General features: G+C 42.4%; 1 protein-coding gene across 2 annotated transcripts; it reads right to left on the reverse strand.

The window, feature by feature from the left end:
- Positions 1–985: 985 nt before the first annotated feature.
- On the reverse strand, positions 986–18,953 carry LOC115141542 (HHIP-like protein 1). 2 transcript variants are annotated; one of them, XM_029680500.2, is made up of 9 exons: positions 18,406–18,953; positions 12,538–13,184; positions 12,199–12,342; positions 4,478–4,806; positions 4,179–4,305; positions 3,799–3,944; positions 3,313–3,394; positions 2,825–2,907; positions 986–2,695 (listed from the first exon to the last, which is right to left on the reverse strand). In XM_029680500.2, the coding sequence occupies exons 1-9, from the start codon at positions 18,691–18,693 to the stop codon at positions 1,515–1,517; spliced, it is 3,027 nt and encodes a 1,008-aa protein (XP_029536360.2). In that variant the 5' UTR covers positions 18,694–18,953; the 3' UTR covers positions 986–1,514. The 2 variants fall into 2 exon arrangements, with proteins under 2 accessions (XP_029536360.2, XP_029536361.2); XM_029680501.2 differs by lacking the exon at positions 18,406–18,953 and adding an exon at positions 15,072–15,134.
- Between the last annotated feature and the right edge of the window lie 296 nt (positions 18,954–19,249).

Raw genomic sequence — 19,249 nt, forward strand, 5'->3', positions numbered from 1 at the left:
GGTCAATAACTCTGATAAATAGGCTGACATGGGCAAGAAACATATTGCTTTTAATGAAATCAATTATAGTAGTAGCAAGCTATCAAAGTTGACCTCAGGTCCTCCTCATCTTCCTGCTCTCTTTCTCAAACTGAACAGAACATAGGCTATAGGCTTGTCCATGCGCAAGATGGACTAGGCCTAATTTTTTTGAAAGCCTTTGACTCTCCTGGACTGCCACTATATGCATACACAGGACAGCCATTGGTTAGGCAAAACGCAACAACCTTTTGATCAGCAAGAGCAGAGCAGACATTGGGCTCAGTGTTGGAATATCCATTGCAGTGTGTAATGCTGCAGTTTTATTTACACAATCCCAGCAGCCATCTTAGAAATATAACTTTGCTCTGTGCTTCTCCAGGCATGCATTTCGTAGCCTATAGTTTATAGGCTATGGATAATTTGGTTGAGACCACACTAGCCTATAGGTGCACTTGATATAGCCCACCCAGCAGAGAATCAGAGATGAGGGGCAGCATTGGGCACCCAAAAGTACTCTTTACATTTTGAATGCTTAGCAGGACAGAACAATTGTCAAAGTTAAGCACTTATCAAGAGAACATCCATGGTCATCCCTACTGCTTCTCTTCTTGCCGGCTCACTAAACACAAATGCTTAATTTGTAAATGATTGTCTGAGTGTTGGAGTGTGCCCCTGGCTAGCCATAAAATAAAAACAAGAAAATTGTGCTATCATGTCGGATTTAGACTTCCAGTTTTCCATTTACCATGAGCACATGAAACCACCCTTCTCCCTTATCGTCCAGCATTATGCCTCGTTCAAGTGCTAGTCGGAAACATGTATAACTACAACCTATTAGCAAGTGGAGTTTCCTAGTTCCGACTAGCATGTGAACGCAGCCATTAGTCCTCTGAATAACAATATCGTTTTATCGGGTTGTCCATGGGTATGCTTGCTTAGAAATAGTAGAAATGAGGAGCAAGAATTCAATTGAAATCTCTGTTTATTCGTCTCAATGGCCTTAAACAGTTTACATACTGTATATAATCAATAATAAAGCACACAATGTCCAGCATTTTCCTTTTCATTATCATTATTATAATTATTATTTTGACATCACTTCTTCACATGTACAATTTTGTTTTATGAAAAAGAAAACACACATATATGTAATTATCAATTCCTACAATGTAAAAAATTATAATTTCAACAAAATATATGCCATTTCTTCCAGCAGAGGACAGTATTGTAAAGTGATACACTTTTTTTCTGGAAGAGAGGCAAGGAAGGAAAGGGATTCTGCCTCTGAAGTAAAGTATCAGGATGTCTAGTCTACAATCAACAATTGTTGTTAATCATCTTGAACTCGCAGTGTGTGTGAGTATGTGTGGGGGAGTAGAAGGGTGAGATGTGTCTGACCACAATTTGTGCCCTGAAGTACAGTACATAGAGGAAGATTCTGCTCATGCACAGGAGAGTAGCAATGATCCCCCGGTTAGACATCTTTTGGCTCATTATTTATCCTCGTCGTGGTGGTAGCCACACACCACCCCCACATCCTCATCGTGTGCACAGTTGTGCTTGCCCACCTTTGCCCGTTTGCAGTCCAGTAACGTCCTCTCTGTGCCTTCACACTCCACATCATCTAGCAGGATACTGCCACTGCCGCCCCCCAACTCCGCCCGTTTAGCCACACGCAGGGCTACAGGGAATCCTAGTTGCTGGCAGACCACCGTAGCCGCTTTACTATTAAACAAGTCATCACACACTGTACCCCACTCCCCCCGTATGTAAATCTCCACCCGCCCACGGTCCGATAGCTGCTCTGCACTGATCAGCCTCACAGACCCGGCCCGGTGCTTCCGGCGCCGCTGCTTCCCAGGTTGGGAGCCCCGGTCCTTCTTGTTGAACCGGTTCCTTGTGGAACGGTCTATCTTGTCACTCTGGCCTTTCAGGAGCTTGTCCTGGACCTTTGAGAGGGTGAAGTTAGGCCTCTGGGTGGTGGGCTTTGTTGAAGCTGTACAGTACATGGGCCTTGGTGTGGTCTGGGGCCGGTTGGTCGTATCCCCTAGTGGTGGGGGTCTGACCGTGTCGTGTGGTTGTGGTCGGGTCAAGGGTCGTGCTGTTGGTGGAGAGGGCCTTCTGGCTCCAGTTGTCAACCGTGGTCGGGGCTTCGGGGTAACAGTGGGCCTGGTGTAGGACAACGACATTCTCTGCCGGGAAAGAGTGGTGGCATGACCTGGCCTGGCCGTCACTACCTGCCTCCATGAGGTGGTCAGGGCAGGTGTAGCGGTACCAGTAGGCCTCTGCTGCATTGAGGTGGGGTTGGAAGGTGTTGCTGCAGGTTTAACAGTAGCCCGCGTCGTCAGAGGTTTAATAGTAGCCCTCATCGTTGAAGGTTTAACTGTAACCCGCGTCGTCAGAGGTTTAATAGTTGCCCTCATCGTTGAAGGTTTAACTGTAGCCCGCGTCGTTGCAGGTTTAATAGTAGCCCTCATCGTTGAAAGTTTCACTGTAGCCCGCGTCGTTGCAGGTTTAGCGGAAGCCTTCAGGGTTGCAGTTGGCGGTCTGTAGGTAGGTCTTGTCGTCGTAGAACGCTTGGTGGTCGGAGGAGTACGGAGAGTGGTAGTAGCTGTTGTTCTAGCCGTAGTAGTGGGCACAGCGGTGGTCATCGACTTCTTGTCAATGACAAACTCTGTAGAGAGGAAGTCAAGCGAGAGAAACAGCCCTTTAGAGCACTCCAACTGACCGAGATGTGTTGCACTATGACTCATGATAGCCCGCAAACACAGAGCAACTCGTGTTTGTTTGTGGTGTCACTTACCCTCCGTCGGGTGGAAGTGAATCAGCTTGCCCTTAATCTTGACAAGAGTGGGCTTGAAGCTGCACTTGCCTGGAGGTGCTCTCCTAGATGGTGAGAGAAATCCATTGATTCCAAAGCTGCTCATGATAACTCTATCTCCTAATAATACAGTATTGTGTGATTTTAATCATACGTTATCATAACCACATGAAAAAAAACAATTATATCATAGATAAGCACATTATATTCAGTAAATTGCATTTCAGGGTAAAGGATTTAGCAGATATTCCCTTAGCGTGACACAGAGCGATTACATTTGTGATTACATAGTTAAAGTAAGATATGTACTAAACAAACACAGGGGGATTGAAGACCACATAAATAATTGGATGGACAATAGACATTAGTATATCTGGCAAAGGTATGTCTGTTTTGGGAATCTTTCATTCATTCAAGATTAATTCCCAGAGCCCCCTGGCTGTTGGGACATTGGGACCCTAGTTTAATACCTGGATGGATCTACTATCTTATAGATCACCCCCGCTCTGGCAGACGCACTGGGAGCTCCCGTTGCCAGGAAGTACAGCTCTCCTAGAAACAAGAGGGGAAAAGGATCTAAGACCCAGCACAAAGATATGCAACACTTTCAAAGTGAAATGAAGACAGACCGTTTCTTTTGAACCTCTTCCCACTCTAATCAGCTTTGAAGTCAGGAATTCTGAACAAGATTGCTTTTTGAAATGTATCTGAAGTTAAAGAGCATGCACTAAGTGGTGCACCACTGGGTTTGAACTGGGTGTTTTTATTTCTTTATTGCTGTTCAAAAGCAGCAGACGCTCATCATGAAATAACTCAGAGAAGCAATTTGTCATGGTTGCCTTGGGTGAGTGAATTCACAAGCAGCATGCATCCCCTAATGGCCTTTTCATGTACGGATCAGCACGAACAAAACACAAAGAGACACAAAAACATGCAAAGCTAGTTGTCAAGGTTACCTGCCTCATCTTCAGCAAAGGAGATTATGTATTTGTAATAGCTGTTGATGAGTTTGGGGAATCGGCACGTCTGGCCTTTTCCCATACAGATCTCCTTGTACTCCCACTTCCCAGTGCTTTGGTTCTCCTTCAGTGACATTAGGCGCCTAGGCAGACAAGTAGTCACTCAGATTGTGCATGTGTCAAGTGAGTTTTAGGGCAAAAAAAACTATTGTAATGCTATTGTTTTTATGCATTTGAAACATTTGGCAATGATCTTTCAATGTTAAGAACATTTGTCTATCAACTTCTTTTCGAGGCATGACAATCTATGGAACATTTTCAGCATATTAATCGGTATAACATTGGATAAATGTAGGTTATGTTGTACAAACACACACCCACTCATAAAATCTCCGAATATGTAGAGGCCATTGAGATTAGGCATCTGGCAGCCTCGGTATATGTAGCCTCCAGTGACCGACTTCCCCAGTTTGTGGGGGTAAGCGAAAATAGGTAGAATGTCATCTGAGGAGAGAAAAATGTAATACAACAATACATCTCGCTTTGGAAACATGCTGCAAGAATGTTTTCACCGCTTAAGGGATTTAATAGATATCTGAACTTAAAATGAACTGATGCTTGATAGAGAATCAGCCTGCCACTTCTACCAAGCCTGTAGGAGGAGTAGCCTACTTACCAAGAGAGGAGTTGCGACACAGCCTGTTGTCATAGCAGGAGAAGCCCTCCTTGGCTCTCCAGCCGTAGTTGCCACCCTTGACGATGAGGTCCACCTCTTCAAACTTGTTCTGCCCCACGTCCCCGCAGAACAGTCGGCCATGGCCCTGCCCGGTGATGGGGTCGCCCCGGTCGATGGAGCAGCGCCACATGTTACGCACCCCGTAGGCATAGATCTCAGGCAGCGAGTCCTTCTCCCCCAGGAAAGGATTGTCCGACGGGATACTGTAGGGGTCCATGTCATCGTTGTTGTCCACATCGAGACGCAGCACCTTGCCCAACAGAGTGGACCTACGCACACATGGGGTGGAGTTTACTCATAGGAAAATGTACGAGCGTTTTAGTGTGTGCTTCTGTCATTGTTGTGTGTGCTTCTGTCTTTGTTTTTCATTTGTGTTTGTGTATCCAACCTGGTCTCAGACCATTTTGTAAATCTGAGACACTCTAGTATGATACAGTGGCTTGCAAAAGTATTCGCACCCCTTGTCATTTTTCCTATTTTGTTGCCTTACAACCTGGAATTAAAATAGATTTTTTTGAGGGGTTTGTATCATTTGATTTACACAACATTCCCCTGGTGTACAGCAATCTTTAAGTCATACCACGGATTCTCAATTGGAATGAGGTCTGGGCTTTGACTAGGCCATTGCAAGACATTTAAATGTTTCTCCTCAAACCACTCGAGTGTTGCTTTAGAAGTATGCTTAGGTTCATTGTCTCGCTGGAAGATGAACCTCCGTCCCAGTCTCAAAACTCTTGAAGACTGAAACAGGTTTCCCTCAAGAATTTCCCTGTAATTAGTGCCATCCATCAGTCCTTCAATTCTGACCAATTTCCCAGTCCCTGCCGATGAAAAACATACCCACAGCATGATGCTGCCACCACCATGCTTCACTGTGGGGATGATGTTCTCGGGGTGATGAGAGGTGTTGGGTTTGCTCCAGACATAGCGTTTTCCTTGATGGCCAAAAAGCTACATTTTAGTCTCATCTGACCAGAATACCTTCTTCCATGTGTTTGGGGAGTCTCCCAAATGCCTTTTGGCGAACACCAACGTGTTTGCTTATTTTTGTCTTTAACCTCTTCAACCTATGGGGCTATGTCATTATTGGATAAAAAGACGTGCCCGTTTTAAGCGCAATATTTTGTCACGAAAAGATGCTTGACTATGCATGGAATTGACAGCCTTGGAAAGACAAAACTCTGACGTTTCCAAAACTGCAAAGATATTATCTGTGAGTGCCCCAGAACTAATGCTACAGGCAAAACCAAGGTGAAGTTTCATACAGGAAATGCCCCAGATTCTGAATGCGCTGTGTTCCAATGTCTCCTTATATGGCTGTCAATGCGCCAGGAATGAGCCTGCCCTTTGTGTCGTTTCTCCAAGGTGTCTGCAGCATTGTGACGTGTTTGTAGGCATATCATTGGAAGATTGACCATAAGAGACTACATTTACCTGGTGTCCCGCCCGGTGTCCTGTGTCGAAATTATTGCGTAATCTGTAGGTCCATGCGCGTTCCATTTCTTCAGAAGAGAAAGTCAACTGCCACGAAGGATTTTATCGTCGATAGATATGTGAAAAACACCTTGAGGATTGATTCTAAACATCGGTTTGCCATGTTTCTGTCGATATTATGGAGTTAATTTGGAAAAAAGTTTGCATTTAATGACTTAATATTATTTCATTTTTTTTATACCCAAACGTGATGAACAAAACGGAGCGATTAGTCGACACAAATAATATTTTTTGTAAAAACGGAACATTTGCTATCTAACTGAGTCTCCTCATTGAAAACATCTGAAGTTCTTCAAAGGTAAATGATTTTATTTGAATCCTTTTCTGGTTTTTGTGAAAATGTTGCATGCTGAAAGACAGGCATAATCCTATGCTAGGCTATCAATACTGTTACACAAATGCTTGTTTAGCTATGGTTCAAAAGCATATTTTGAAAATCTGAGATGACAGTGTTGTTAACAAAAGGCTAAGCTTGAGAGCAAATAGATTCATTTCATTTCATTTGCGATTTTCATGAATAGTTAACATTGTGTTATGCTAATGAGTTTGCGGATAGATTTATACAATCCTGGATACAGGTTTTTTTCGTAGCTAAACGTGACGCAGAAAACGGAGCGATTTGTCCTACACAAATAATCTTTCAGGAAAAACTGAACATTTGCTATCTGAGTCTCCTCATTGAAAACATCCGAAGGTAAATGATTTTATTTGAATGCTTTTCTGGTTTTTGTGAAAATGTTGCCTGCTGAATGCTAACGCTAAATGCTACGCTAGGCTATCAATACTGTTACACAAATGCTTGTTTTGCAATGGTTGAGAAGCATATTTTGAAAATCTGAGATGACAGTGTTGTTAACAAAAGGCTAAGCTTGAGAGCAAATAGATTAATTTCATTTCATTTGCGATTTTCATGAATAGTTAACGTTGCGTTATGGTAATGAGCTTGAGGCTGTAGTCACGATACCGGATCCGGGATGGCTCGACGCAAGAAGTTAAGCAATGGCTTTTGTCTGGACACTCTTTCATAAAGCCCAGCTCTGTGGAGTGTACGGCTTAAAGTGCTCCTCTGGACAGACACTCCAATCTCCGCTGTGGAGCTGTGCGATTCCAGGGTTATCTTGGTCTCTTTGTTGCCTCTCTGATTAATGCCCTCCTTGACTGATCCGTGAGTTCTGTTGAGCTAAAAGGTTTGTTGTGGTGCCATATTCCTTCCATTTTTTAATAATGGATTTAATGGTGCTCCGTGGGATGTTGAAAGTCTCTAATATTTTTTTATAACCCAACCCTGATCTGTACTTCTCCACAACTTTGTCCCTGACGTGTTTGGAGATCTCATTGGTCTTCGTGGTGCTGCTCGCTTGGTGGTGCTCCTTTCTTACTTGTGTTGCAGACTCTGGGGCCTTTCAGAACAGGTGTATCCATAATGAGATCATGTGACAGATCATGTGACACTTAGAGTGCACACAGGTGGACTTTATTTAACTAATTATGTGACTTGTGAAGGTAATTGGTTGCACCGGGTCTTATTTATGGGCTTCATAGTAAAGGGGGTGAATACATATGCACGCACCACTTTTCCTTTTAAAATTTAGATAATTTTTTTTAAACAATTTCACCAATTTGGACTATTTTGTGTTTGTCCATTACATGAAATCCAAATAAAAATCAATTTAATCTACAGGTTGTAATGCAACAAAATAGGAAAAAATCCAAGGGGGTGAATACTTTTTCAAGGCACTGTATGTTACATTTTGTATGACATGTATTAATTTGTTCATCACTCATTTCGTATGGTATGTCACAATTTACAATTTGCATTATATGTTATGAATTTGCAAAACGTACAATATGTTGTGAATTTGCTAAATGTACAATATGTTACGAATTTGCAAAATGTATGATATAATGAATTCTAGCTAGCTGGCTAACATTAGCTAGGCTATGGGTTAGGGTTAAGTTTAAGAGTTAGGTTAAAGGGTTAGGGGAAGAGTTAGCTAACATGCTAAGTAGTTGCAAAGTAGAAAGAAATGTAGTAAGTATTTGAAAAGTTGCTAATTAGCTAAAATGCTGAAGTTATCCAGGATGAGATTCAAATTACGGACAAGGATTAAGGTTAGTGTTAGGGGAAGGGTTAGTTAAAAGGTTTAAGGTTAGGGTTAGTGAAAGGGTTAGCTGACATGCTAAGTAGTTGCAAAGTAGCTGAAAAGGTAGTAAGTAGTTGAAAAGTTGCTAATTAGCAAAAATGCTGAAGTTGTCCATGATGAGATTCAAACTCACATCCTTTGTTGCTAGACTTTCGCATCATACATACTGCCATACTTTCATTCTTGCTTTAAGTAACCATCTGTCTTATGTAACCATATGAAACGTAACATATCATGCTAATTTGGGTGTCTCGGATTTCTGTTTACTATGTTGCGTCTATAGTCTACGAGACCAGGCTAGTGTAATGATGAGTGAGTACGTTATAGATGCACAAAGGTCATGACCCTAAAGCATTTTTGGGGGAACGATATTTATGCCTCCGTGACTTTCTCACTCATCATTATTCACAATTCCTTTATGATTATCCGTAATCATGGTAACATCAACATTAATGTAGAAGTATCCAGAAACATATTCTATTCTTATTTACAATAATTATTTTTGTATTATTTACCATTCATTTCCATTGACCACAACATCATCTGAAACACAACCAAAACAAACTGCAAATGCATCCAACAAGGTTGTAGAGTAGACAAGTTTGATGTAGTCATTGTGTGCTAGGAAAATGGGACCTAATTTTAAACTTTTGACTATATTTAACACTATAAGTGGATGTATCCAAATACTTATGACTAAATACATAAAGTGCTTGCATTTCTAAACAATAAAACAGATATGTATGAAAATACCCTCAAATAAAAGTTGACATTCTGTACTGTCACCTCATAAAACATTTCATCTCAAATCCAACATTCTGGAGTATAGAGCCAAATTAATCATTTTAGCTTCACTGTCCAAATAAATAGTGGAATTTCTCTCTCAATTCAATTCAAATTCAATTCAAGGGGCTTTATTGGCATGGGAAACATATGTTAACATTGCCAAAGCAGGTGAAGTAAATAATATATAAAAGGGAAATAAACAATCAAAATGAACAGAAAACATTGCACTCACAGAAGTTCCAAAATAATAAAGATATTACAAATATCATATTATGTATATATACAGTGTTGTAACAATGTCTCTCTCTCTGTCTCTCTCTCTCTCTCATACACACATACTATTATGCGGCCCACAGCGTCGCGTCTTGTGTAAATATTAGCCTTGGCAGGTTCCACAACCCTCATATCCCTGGCCTCCCATTCATTGGCTGTCAAGAAACCCTCTGCTCATCTTTCTTCTCCTGCGATGAACTGAAAGGGATGTTTCCACCCAATGGAACTCAATAGAATGCCTTTACCGTAAGTACCGCCCCCCGTGGTAAAGCTGTGATGTAAAGATCCCCTTATTTCCGCATGCATGCATTCTGCTATACACTAGAGCTACCCAACTATAAACTAGACATAACCCTCTTCTGAGAATAACACATAACCAGTTTTGATTTAGAGCACCTGCTCTTACTGTACGTCTTGCTGCTGTTGAAGATAGGAGGATGAGCTCATTGTTATGGCTGGATTTTTGTGATTTGTTTGATACTGTTCCATTTATTCCATTCCAGCCATTACAATGAGACCGTCCTCCTATAGCTCCTCTCACCAGCCTCCTCTGCACCACATTTACATCTACGTTGTAATATTCTGAACAGAGCAGCAGATATTTTACCTCCACTCAGGTCTTTAAAAGGAGAGGTAAACTTCCCTTTTAAAGCTCAACTACACAAGACTGTAGTGATTATCACATGGTACGAAAAGGCCAGACATCGTCTGACAACATTCCCCATAAGTATTACTTTTGGCCTGGCACTGCAGGTCCAGACACTGGCCACTGACCAATACTCTGTGGGGGTGGCACTCACTTAGAACCTGACTGGCAATGTTATGCCCTGTCCTTGCCCATGGTTCAAAATAAAAATGCATTCTAAGACACAGACTGTCCAAAGCTCAGTGATGTTTTTTTCATAATATCACTGTGTGTACAATTCTGCCATTGTGTTATAACTATAGAGGCTTTGAGTCATTTCTGAATGGCCCTGCGACACTCTGTAGACTCTGGGCACTGCCAACCCCTGCCAGGAGAAAGCTAAACCTACAAGGCTAATATTGTGAACAACTGTACAGTCTCTGTCTGCATAAATGTACACATAACGTTGAGCTGAATGTTTGTCATGTCAAATGCTCGGGGGTTGAGGTCATACATGGCGATTCTCTCCCAATTTTGCCACCACTGACAAGTACAGTCATAAAATCGCACTTCCATGAATAGCTGCTGAGTGGCATTGCTGAAGGTCCTGTATGAATTTAATTGGAAAACGTTGAGCTTAAATCCATAAATGTGTCACTCCCTCAAGGCCTAGAGAAATGTCTAGTCAAAGTTTCTAGTAAAATATTATTCTACCCTCTGGAGTCAATTAATATTCTGTAATATTAAACTTGTGACAACTCAGACATAAAGTTAATCTATGATGTGTATTAGTCAACCATAAATATAATAATTACTAGACATTTACCATGGCAACAGGATTTTCCATTCTTTAAAAAACTTATTTGGGCTAGGCCCCTTTTTTCTCCACTTCCTGTCTGAATGACGTGTCCAAAGTAAACTGCCTGTTGCTCAGGCCCTGAAGCCAGGATATGCATATAATTGGTACCATTGGAAAGAAAACACTTCGAAGTTTGTAAAAATGTTAAAATAATGTAGGAGAATATAACACAATAGATACGGTAGGAGAAAATCCAAAGAAAAACCAACCAGGAATCCTTTTTTTTGAGAGACCATGCTCTTACAATGGAAAGTATAGGGGCATACTGAATTCTAGCTCCCATTATGCAATTCCTATTGCTTCCACATGATGTCAGCAGTCTATGTTCAAGGTTTCAGGCTTGTAACTTCCAAAACGAATAAGAAATATCAGTTTTAGTACAGGGACACAATCCTGGAAATTCGTGTTTGGGCGCGCCATGAAGACAAGACACACCTGCTAAAATTGATTTCCTATTGAACATACTTCTTTCCATAAGAAATATTATAGTTTGATTACATTTTAGAGTATCCTATGAGTAAATAGAAATGTATTTTGACTTGTTGAAACAAAGGGGTAGATTTTCGGATTCCTTTCTCTGCAGGATGAACGAGTGGATTACTCAAATCGATGGCGCCAACTAAACTGACTTTTTGGGATGTAAAGAAGGATTTAATCTAACAAAACGACACTACGTCTTATAGCTGGGACCCTTTGGATGACAAATCAGAGGAATATTTTCAAAAAGTAAGTGAATATTTCATCGCTATTTGTGAATTTATGAAACCTGTGCCTGTGGAAAAATGTTTTGATGTGGGGCGCCATCCTCAAACAATCGCATGGCATGCTTACTACATGCTTACTGTAAATCGGACAGTGCAGTTAGATTAACAAGAATTCAAGACTTAAACCGATATAAGACACTTGTATGTACCTAAATGTTTAGTATCCATACTTTTTATGATTACTTATTTGAATTGCGCCGTCCTCCAGTTTCACTGGAAGTTGTCCCGCTAATTATAGAATCATGTATCACTGTAGTATCATATGAGAAGGTCACATAGTGTGAGAGTTGAGTACTACAGTTTACAAACACACTATAATACTAACTGTGCCCTATGGTCCCTTTACTGTAGCTTTAGAACTGTCCTGGCATAAAAAAAAATATGTCACGCTATAGGTTGAATGTTTTGAACCCTTATTTTTCCCGTAATTTCTTGTCTGTAAATAAGTATACTTTAAAGAGCCAGCACATCACATTAAGCGTTTCCATCCACTACTATCTCTAATACTCCAACACTACTGTTTAGGTGTCCTTAGTTGAATGATAGCTGTATCTTCAACACTTGAAAAATGGACGTCTCTGAAGCAAACATATCATTCTGACCTTCCAAAAACATCAACATGGGGTGAAGGCTAGAAATACACTAAATTACTAAATGTCATCCACTAATTTGTTTCCCCTGAATGTGTTTGAAATGTATAGAGCACAGTGACTCACTTATTCTGGGAGTTCCCAAACTTGCCAAAGGGGTCCCCTGCTCTTCCGCCATCACCGATGAAGATATAGAGGTAGCCATCGTGCCCGAAGAGAAGTTGGCCCCCGTTGTGGTTCGAGGCAGGTTCCACCACTTCCAAAATAGTTCTACAAAGAAAACCACTCATGACTAAACATCACTAAATTAGAAATCTGATGGGATGAGTGTAGTTGCAGATCTCTATTTCAAATCTGCTGGTTCGTTCAGATTTGTTTCAAAATGTCAAATGCATTCATGTGAATGGAGCCGATGACACCACAGGTTCTGATTCAGTCCATGCCATTTGGTGATACTTCTCTTACCTCTCTGAGGAGTGGTCTAGTTGGTTCATATCATCAGTGGACAGTGTAAACTCACTAATGCGGATCCTCTCCTCCTTCTTCACAGACACAGAGTAGTAGACATAGGCCTTCCGCACCACCGTGAAGCGCGGGTGGAGGGCCATGCAGAGGAAGCCTCTCTCATCCCCCGCCCAGGGCGAGGTGAGCACTGCCTTGGTCAGGTTGAGGAAGGGCCGGTCAATACGGGAGCCGTTGGCCAGGTACGCCCACACGTAGCCCAGCTGCTCGGCCACAAAGAAGCGGTGGGTCCCGTCGTCGGCATGGACCATTGCCACCGGGTTCCTCAGGCCGTTGGCCACCTCCTGCAGACACAGCTGCAGACAGCCCTCGGGGTCCGCCCGAACATCTCCCAGGTTGGCATTGAGCTTGTCGTCGGAGAGCACGTTGGGGTAGCAGTACTCCCTGTCTTTGAGCTCCAGGAAGTTACAGAACTTATTGCGGTCCTCCTCTATGCCCACCGTGGCGTTGTTATCGGTGAGCAGGCTAATGGTGTAGCGGCACTGGTGCCAGAAGTCAGAGCAGTAACCTCTGCACAGGCCTGGCAGCTCCCTCATGGGCGTGTTGGCATCCTCAGCATCATACAGGTGGGCAGAGTAGGGAGAGCACTCCTGCAAGGATAAGGAAACCTTGTTTGAAAGTGGCAGAGCTTTTGGGGCTTGGACGACACACGCTTTTGAGCAAAACTTCATGATCAGTAGACCTACCTTATCGGCTGATAACTTTCATAATGAGCTACCACTTAAGCTGTAGTATATAGCCACTTGATTTGTGTAATGTCGTATATAATCTTCAAAAGTATAGTCCACAGGTTAATACTATGCCATGTCTGTTCGTGATACTGTGCAGCTATTTTCATAATGTACTCTCCCTAAGCTTGAAAACATTTGTAATTCAGCATGTCCTCTTCTCATCCCAGTACTAACCAGATCAGCTAGTAATAACTATTCTCGAAATAAATAAGACCTGTTTAAATGCATCTTGGAACGTTCAATCCCTTATTAAGTCAAAGACACAAAATTACACTCATTTTAACACTGGTAAACCGTTGGGGCAATTATGCAAAACATATAAACCACCTTAAAGACTGGTACTGAAAAAAGACAGTTCTGTTACAAAGACTCTGATGAATGATATATCATATGATTCTAAGGCAAAGTGGGCATAATGTGTTCTGGAGTTCTGCTGAGTATTTATTTACTTCTTTATATTTAAATCTGGGATATGCTCTCTCAAAGGTACCCTCAAACCACTGCTCAAAAACTCAATATCAAAGCTTTTAAAATCAACAGCACTGGCCAACTCTGGGCTGAAATCTGTAGCTGACCATAAATTGTTAGGTGGATTATGCAGTCACATGATGTCAGGCAGTGACGTAAACAAAAGGGGGCAATCTGGAGGTGGTATGTGTTATGCACAGCCACACTGTGTGTTTGAGTTGGGGGTACAGTAAAAACTAGTAGGTAAGAGCTGACAAATGTGGGCATTTAGCCACTAAAAAGAACATAAAAGCATGCATGAAATGCCTTGATTATATACAAAATGTATGATATATCACATCATAGCACCTTGTGGTAAATGTTTTTTTTTTTTTTTAACTTATTTTTACTTACATCATTTCTGTTAGATCTTAAAATATCTAGATTTGGCTCTTGTTGAGGGGTTCATTTGTTTCTGCAGATCTGAAATAGTTTCCCAGCTATCTCCCAGCAGGGTGCAATCCCTTTCATGTCTTTACAAACAAACCCGGCCATGGTGAGTCCCATTTCCTTTGTACAGGTTTTGGAACTATCCAGAGAAATTGTATCAAAAGAGCCCAGTGTTCAGTGAAGCTAAGCAAAGCAGGATTGATATCATGCCATGCTTATTTGGTTCAATTTCAATCCAAGGTGAAAAAGGGAATCTCTGAGTCTGAATCTAAGATGCTATTGAACTACGCCAAATATACAGTGGCTTGCGAATTTATTCATCCCCCTTGGCATTTTTCCTATTTTGTTGCCTTACAACCTGGAATTTTAAAAAAAGAGCAAGAAATAAGACCCAAAACTGAAAATTTGAGCGTGCATAACTATTCACCACCCCAAAAGTCACAACTTTGTAGAGCCACCTTTTGCCTCAACTATAGTTGCAAGTCTTTTGGGGTATGTCTCTATAAGCTTGGCACATCTAGCCACTGGAATTTTTGCCATTCTTCAAGGCAAAACTGCTCCAGCTTCTTCAAGTTGGATGGGTTCCGCTGGTATACAGCAATCTTTAAGTCATACCACAGAGTCTCAATTGGAGTGAGGTCTGGGCTTTATTGCCTCTCTGATTAATGCCCTCCTTGCTTGGTTCGTAAGTTTTGGTGGGCAGCCCTCTCATGGCAGGTTTGTTGTGGTACCATATTCTTTCCATTTTTGAATAATGGATTTAATGGTGCTCTGTGGGATATTCAAAGCTTCAGATATTTTTTTATAACCCAACTCTCATTTGTACTTCTCCACAACTTTGTCCCTGACCTGTTTGGCGAGCTCCTTGGTCTTCATGGTGCCGCTTGCTTGGTGGTGTTGCAGACTCTGGGGTCTTTCAGAACAGGTGTATATATACTGAGATCATGTGACAGATCATGTGACACTTAGATTGCACACAGGTGGACTTTATTTAATTATGTGACTTCTGAAGGTAATTGGTTGCACCAGATCTTATTTAGGGGCTTCATAGTAAAGGTGTGATACATATGCACCACCACTTTTCTATTTTTTAAGTAATATTTTAAATTTCACTTCACCAATTTGGACTATTTTGTGTATGTCCATTACATAAAATAAAAATGAAAATAAATGTAAATTACAGATTGTAATGCAACAATATAGGAAAAACGCCAACGGGGATGAATACTTTTGCAAGGCACTGGAGACACAAACCTCTAGGTGGCAATTACCCTTCTATGACTCTGTGTAATAAACATACCAGCGCTACCCGTAACCATATAATTTATTGTGTAATTCAGCCCAAAATCAACAGGGCCAAGTTTTTAAAAAAAAGTTAAATGCATATAAAAAAAATCTATGCATATAAAATAGAATGAGCAGAACTGGAGTCCACATTCAAATCAATGATTTGACAGTTCTAGCCATTCTATTTCTATGCATGTAATCCTAATCCAGATAGATAACTTTTGAAGAACTGCACCCTGGTCATTGTTCTTTGCCCTGTTTCATCTCGTTTCATCAAATGGGTGTTGACTCCTCTGGCCTCTACAGTAGGCAGCCCTGATAATGCAGAACTATAACGTTCTGTTTAAATCCTTCGGAAATACTGTAATTTAGGCCGGCGTTGGATGGGATAGGGAGTTCTGACAACAGCAATCCGTCAAACTTAAATCCATGTGCCTTTTGTTCACAGAGATGACAACCAGATGTGGCATTAGAATTTGTACAGTTTAGCGTGAAAAAAACCCCTAGATTAGCACACCCACAAACACTGTGATTGTAAAGAAAGTTAACTACACAGTGCAGGGTGAGCTGGTAGGGTTAAAGCTGTGTGTGTTGGTTTCCTTTCCTCCATAAGTCACCAAAAGTCAACATAAATACACTCAAAGAACACTCTAAAAAGGCCCTCCTTCCAAAAGAGGTGGGCGGTAATGAGAGAGTGCACATGTGCCACATCGTATAGGACAAACCTTCAGAGTTCCACGTTGCCACGATCATGGTAAATGTGAGACTTCTCAGCTTCCAACGTTGGGAAGGAGGTATAGGATAGGCTATATTGAGTTAAATGGTTGACGTCAATGTTACTAATTGTTTTGTATCCCAATAGTCAGCCTTAATCCCACCACAAGTAGAAGTTGTAGTTCCTTCAACTACTTCAGCTGGGTTCAACTCCTCACCTGCTTCTCCCTCCTGCGCTCCCTCCCTCCCTCCAGTGAAAATATGATACTGTATATCCTGTTCAGTGGCCAGACAGGAAATCAATGTTTCGCTGGTGGTCAGTGGACCTCTTGACAGATCACAAGCAGCCCCCTGTATCTATGATAACTGTTCGGACAAAGGGCATCATTGAGCAGAGTTTACCCTGGCTAAGTGGCCATAGGCATTGGGTCTCCAGCCACTGACCACACTGCCTGTATCTCAGCATGGCTGATAGGAGAGCTGAGAGCCAAGCACAACAGCTCACTTCCACCAATGGAGGCTGCTGAGGGGAGGAAGGCTCATAATAATGGCTGGAACGGAGTACATGGAATGGCGTCAAACACATGGAAACCATGTATTTGATACCATTCCACTAATTCCACCCATTCCCACGATCCCGTCCTCCCCAGCTAAGGTGCCACCAACCTCCTGTGAGGGGCTGTGATTCTCATCATTGGAGAGGAGAAACAAGTCATCCGTTTACAGTAGTGATGTTGTGGTACTGTGGTTCAGGACCCTAAATCCACCATTGTTAACAGTGCTGTCGTTTCTCATGCTCGAACAGTCAACTCAAGGTCTTGCATAATACCTCCAACTGTAATTTGTTCCAATCTACAGCGTGCACATTTGGAAAGGCCTGGGGTATGTTATTATCATGATGTCCACATATATTTCACTAGCGCAGGGGTGTACAAATCTGAATGAAATATAGTTTCATCACTGTCAACAGCTCCCTTAAACACTTCTGCGAGCAGGCCATTCTAATCGACCTGGCCTGGGTATCCTGGAAGGATATTGACCTCATCCCGTCAGTAGAGGATGTCTGGATGCTCTTTAAAAGTGCTTTCCTCACCATCTTAAATAAGCATGCCCCATTCAAAAAATGTAGAACTAAGAACAAATATAGCCCTTGGTTAACCCCAGATTTGACTGCCCTTGACCAGCACAAAAACATCCTTTGGCGTACTGCATTAGCATCGAATAGCCCCCGCAATATGCAACTTTTCAGGGAAGTCAGGAACCAATATACACAGGCAGTTAGGAAAGCAAAGGCTAGCTTTTTCAAACACAAATTTGCATCTTGTAGTACTAATTCTAAAATGTTTGGGACACTATAAAGTCCATGGAGAATAAGAGCACCTCCTCCCAGCTGCCCACTGCACTGAGGCTAGGAAACACTGTCACTGCTGATAAATCTACGATAATCAAGAATTTCAATAAGCATTTTTCTACGGCTGGCCATGCTTTCCACCTGGCTACCCCTACCCTGGCCAACAGCTCTGCACCCCCCGACCCTCTCTTTCTAAAATTATGTGCCAAAATTGTTGCAACCCCTATTACTAGCCTGTTCAACCTCTCTCTGAGATCCCCAAAGATTGGTCATCCCCCTCTTCAAAGGGGGAGACACTCTAGACCCAAACTGTTATAGACCCATATCCATCCTGCCCTGGCTTTCTAAAATCTTCAAAAGCCAAGTTAACAAACATATCACCCACCGTACCTTCTCCACTCTGCAATCTGGTTTCCGTGGTGGTCATGGATGCACCTCAGACACGCTCAAGGTCCTAAATGATATCATAACCGCCATCGATAAAAGACAGTACTGTGCAGCCGTCTTCATCGACCTGGCCAAGGCTTTCGACTCTGTCAATCACCACATTCTTATCGTCAGACTCAATAGCCTTGGTTTCTCAAATGAATGCCTCACCTGGTTCACCAACTACTTCTCAGATAGAGTTCAGTGTGTTAAATCAGAGGGCCTGTTCTCTGGACCTCTGGCAGTCTCTAAGTCTCATGTCCTGTGATGAATTTTATAACAAGTGAAAAGGTTTTAAAACCGTGCAAGAAGGTAATCCATTCTACAAATATCCTGCAATTTTGTGGACTGTTTTAGAGAAGGAGTCATTAGCTAACATCTGACTACTGACAGACTTCAATTTACCTGACAGAGGATGGTGCGTATGTATTTCGCACAGGTCACGTAACCCAAGTAGTCAAAGTAGTCCATGATCTTGTAGAAATTCTGGGAGATCTTGTCATCTTTCTCCAGGTCACAGCAACCAAACTTGGCATACTCCTTACAGAAGACCAGAGGCTCCCGTGGCTGGAAGGGGGGCTTGTAATCCAAGCACTGGGGGTGTGTGTTCCCATTTCGGGGTGCGAGTAGGACCAGTAGGACCAACAGCCCCCGGGACATCAGCTCAACTCCCTTTACACTTACCCCGCTCATAGCAATGGTAGTTCACCCTGCCACCTGTAGGGCTAAGTAATGGAGTGATGCAGAATTCCAAAAGGTCTGTGTATAGTGGTGATTCTGTCCCTTCCCCCTGGTGCTTGACTGTTGGAGAGCCTTCCTATGTTTGCTCTGGACATGTGCTCTTTTGTGGGACAAAAAAAACGAACGGTGGTGGAGAGCAACAGGCCCTTTCATTCAGCAGTCAGCCCCGGCCAGCCACGCTGCTTCCACTCTCCACTCAGATCCTATTCCCATCCCTCCCTCTGCCCCCTCCCTCTGCTCCCTCCTCCCCTTACTCTCCCTCCCTCGCTCTCTGTCTGTCCTCCACAGACACATGGCATTCTTTCCCATTGCAGCCTATCTTTATCACCCTGCTGTAGCTTCCCTCCCCCTCTACATACTCCGCCTTTTCTCTACTTCCCACACACCTCTCTCCCCTGCCTCACTGAGGGGAATAGACTAGGGGTGTGTGTGGTTGAATGACTCGGGACCTTGTGCTGAAAGAGGAGAGCAATGGATCCTCCACACACCACAAACAATGGCATAGTCT

Source organism: Oncorhynchus nerka, linkage group LG14 (assembly GCF_034236695.1).
Source record: "Oncorhynchus nerka isolate Pitt River linkage group LG14, Oner_Uvic_2.0, whole genome shotgun sequence".
In the NCBI taxonomy this organism is placed as follows: Eukaryota; Metazoa; Chordata; class Actinopteri; order Salmoniformes; family Salmonidae; genus Oncorhynchus; species Oncorhynchus nerka.

Excerpts from the sequence above, each read along its gene's own strand:
- LOC115141542 (XM_029680500.2), bottom strand. The coding sequence starts at position 18,693 with ATGAGCGGGGTAAGTGTAAAGGGAGTTGAGCTGATGTCCCGGGGGCTG. Across the intron at positions 4,807-12,198 it reads TTTGGGAACTCCCAGAATAA|GTCCACTCTGTTGGGCAAGG; the intron begins GTGAGTCACTGT and ends ATGTGTGCGTAG. Across the intron at positions 3,395-3,798 it reads CTTTGCTGAAGATGAGGCAG|GAGAGCTGTACTTCCTGGCA; the intron begins GTAACCTTGACA and ends TCTTGTTTCTAG.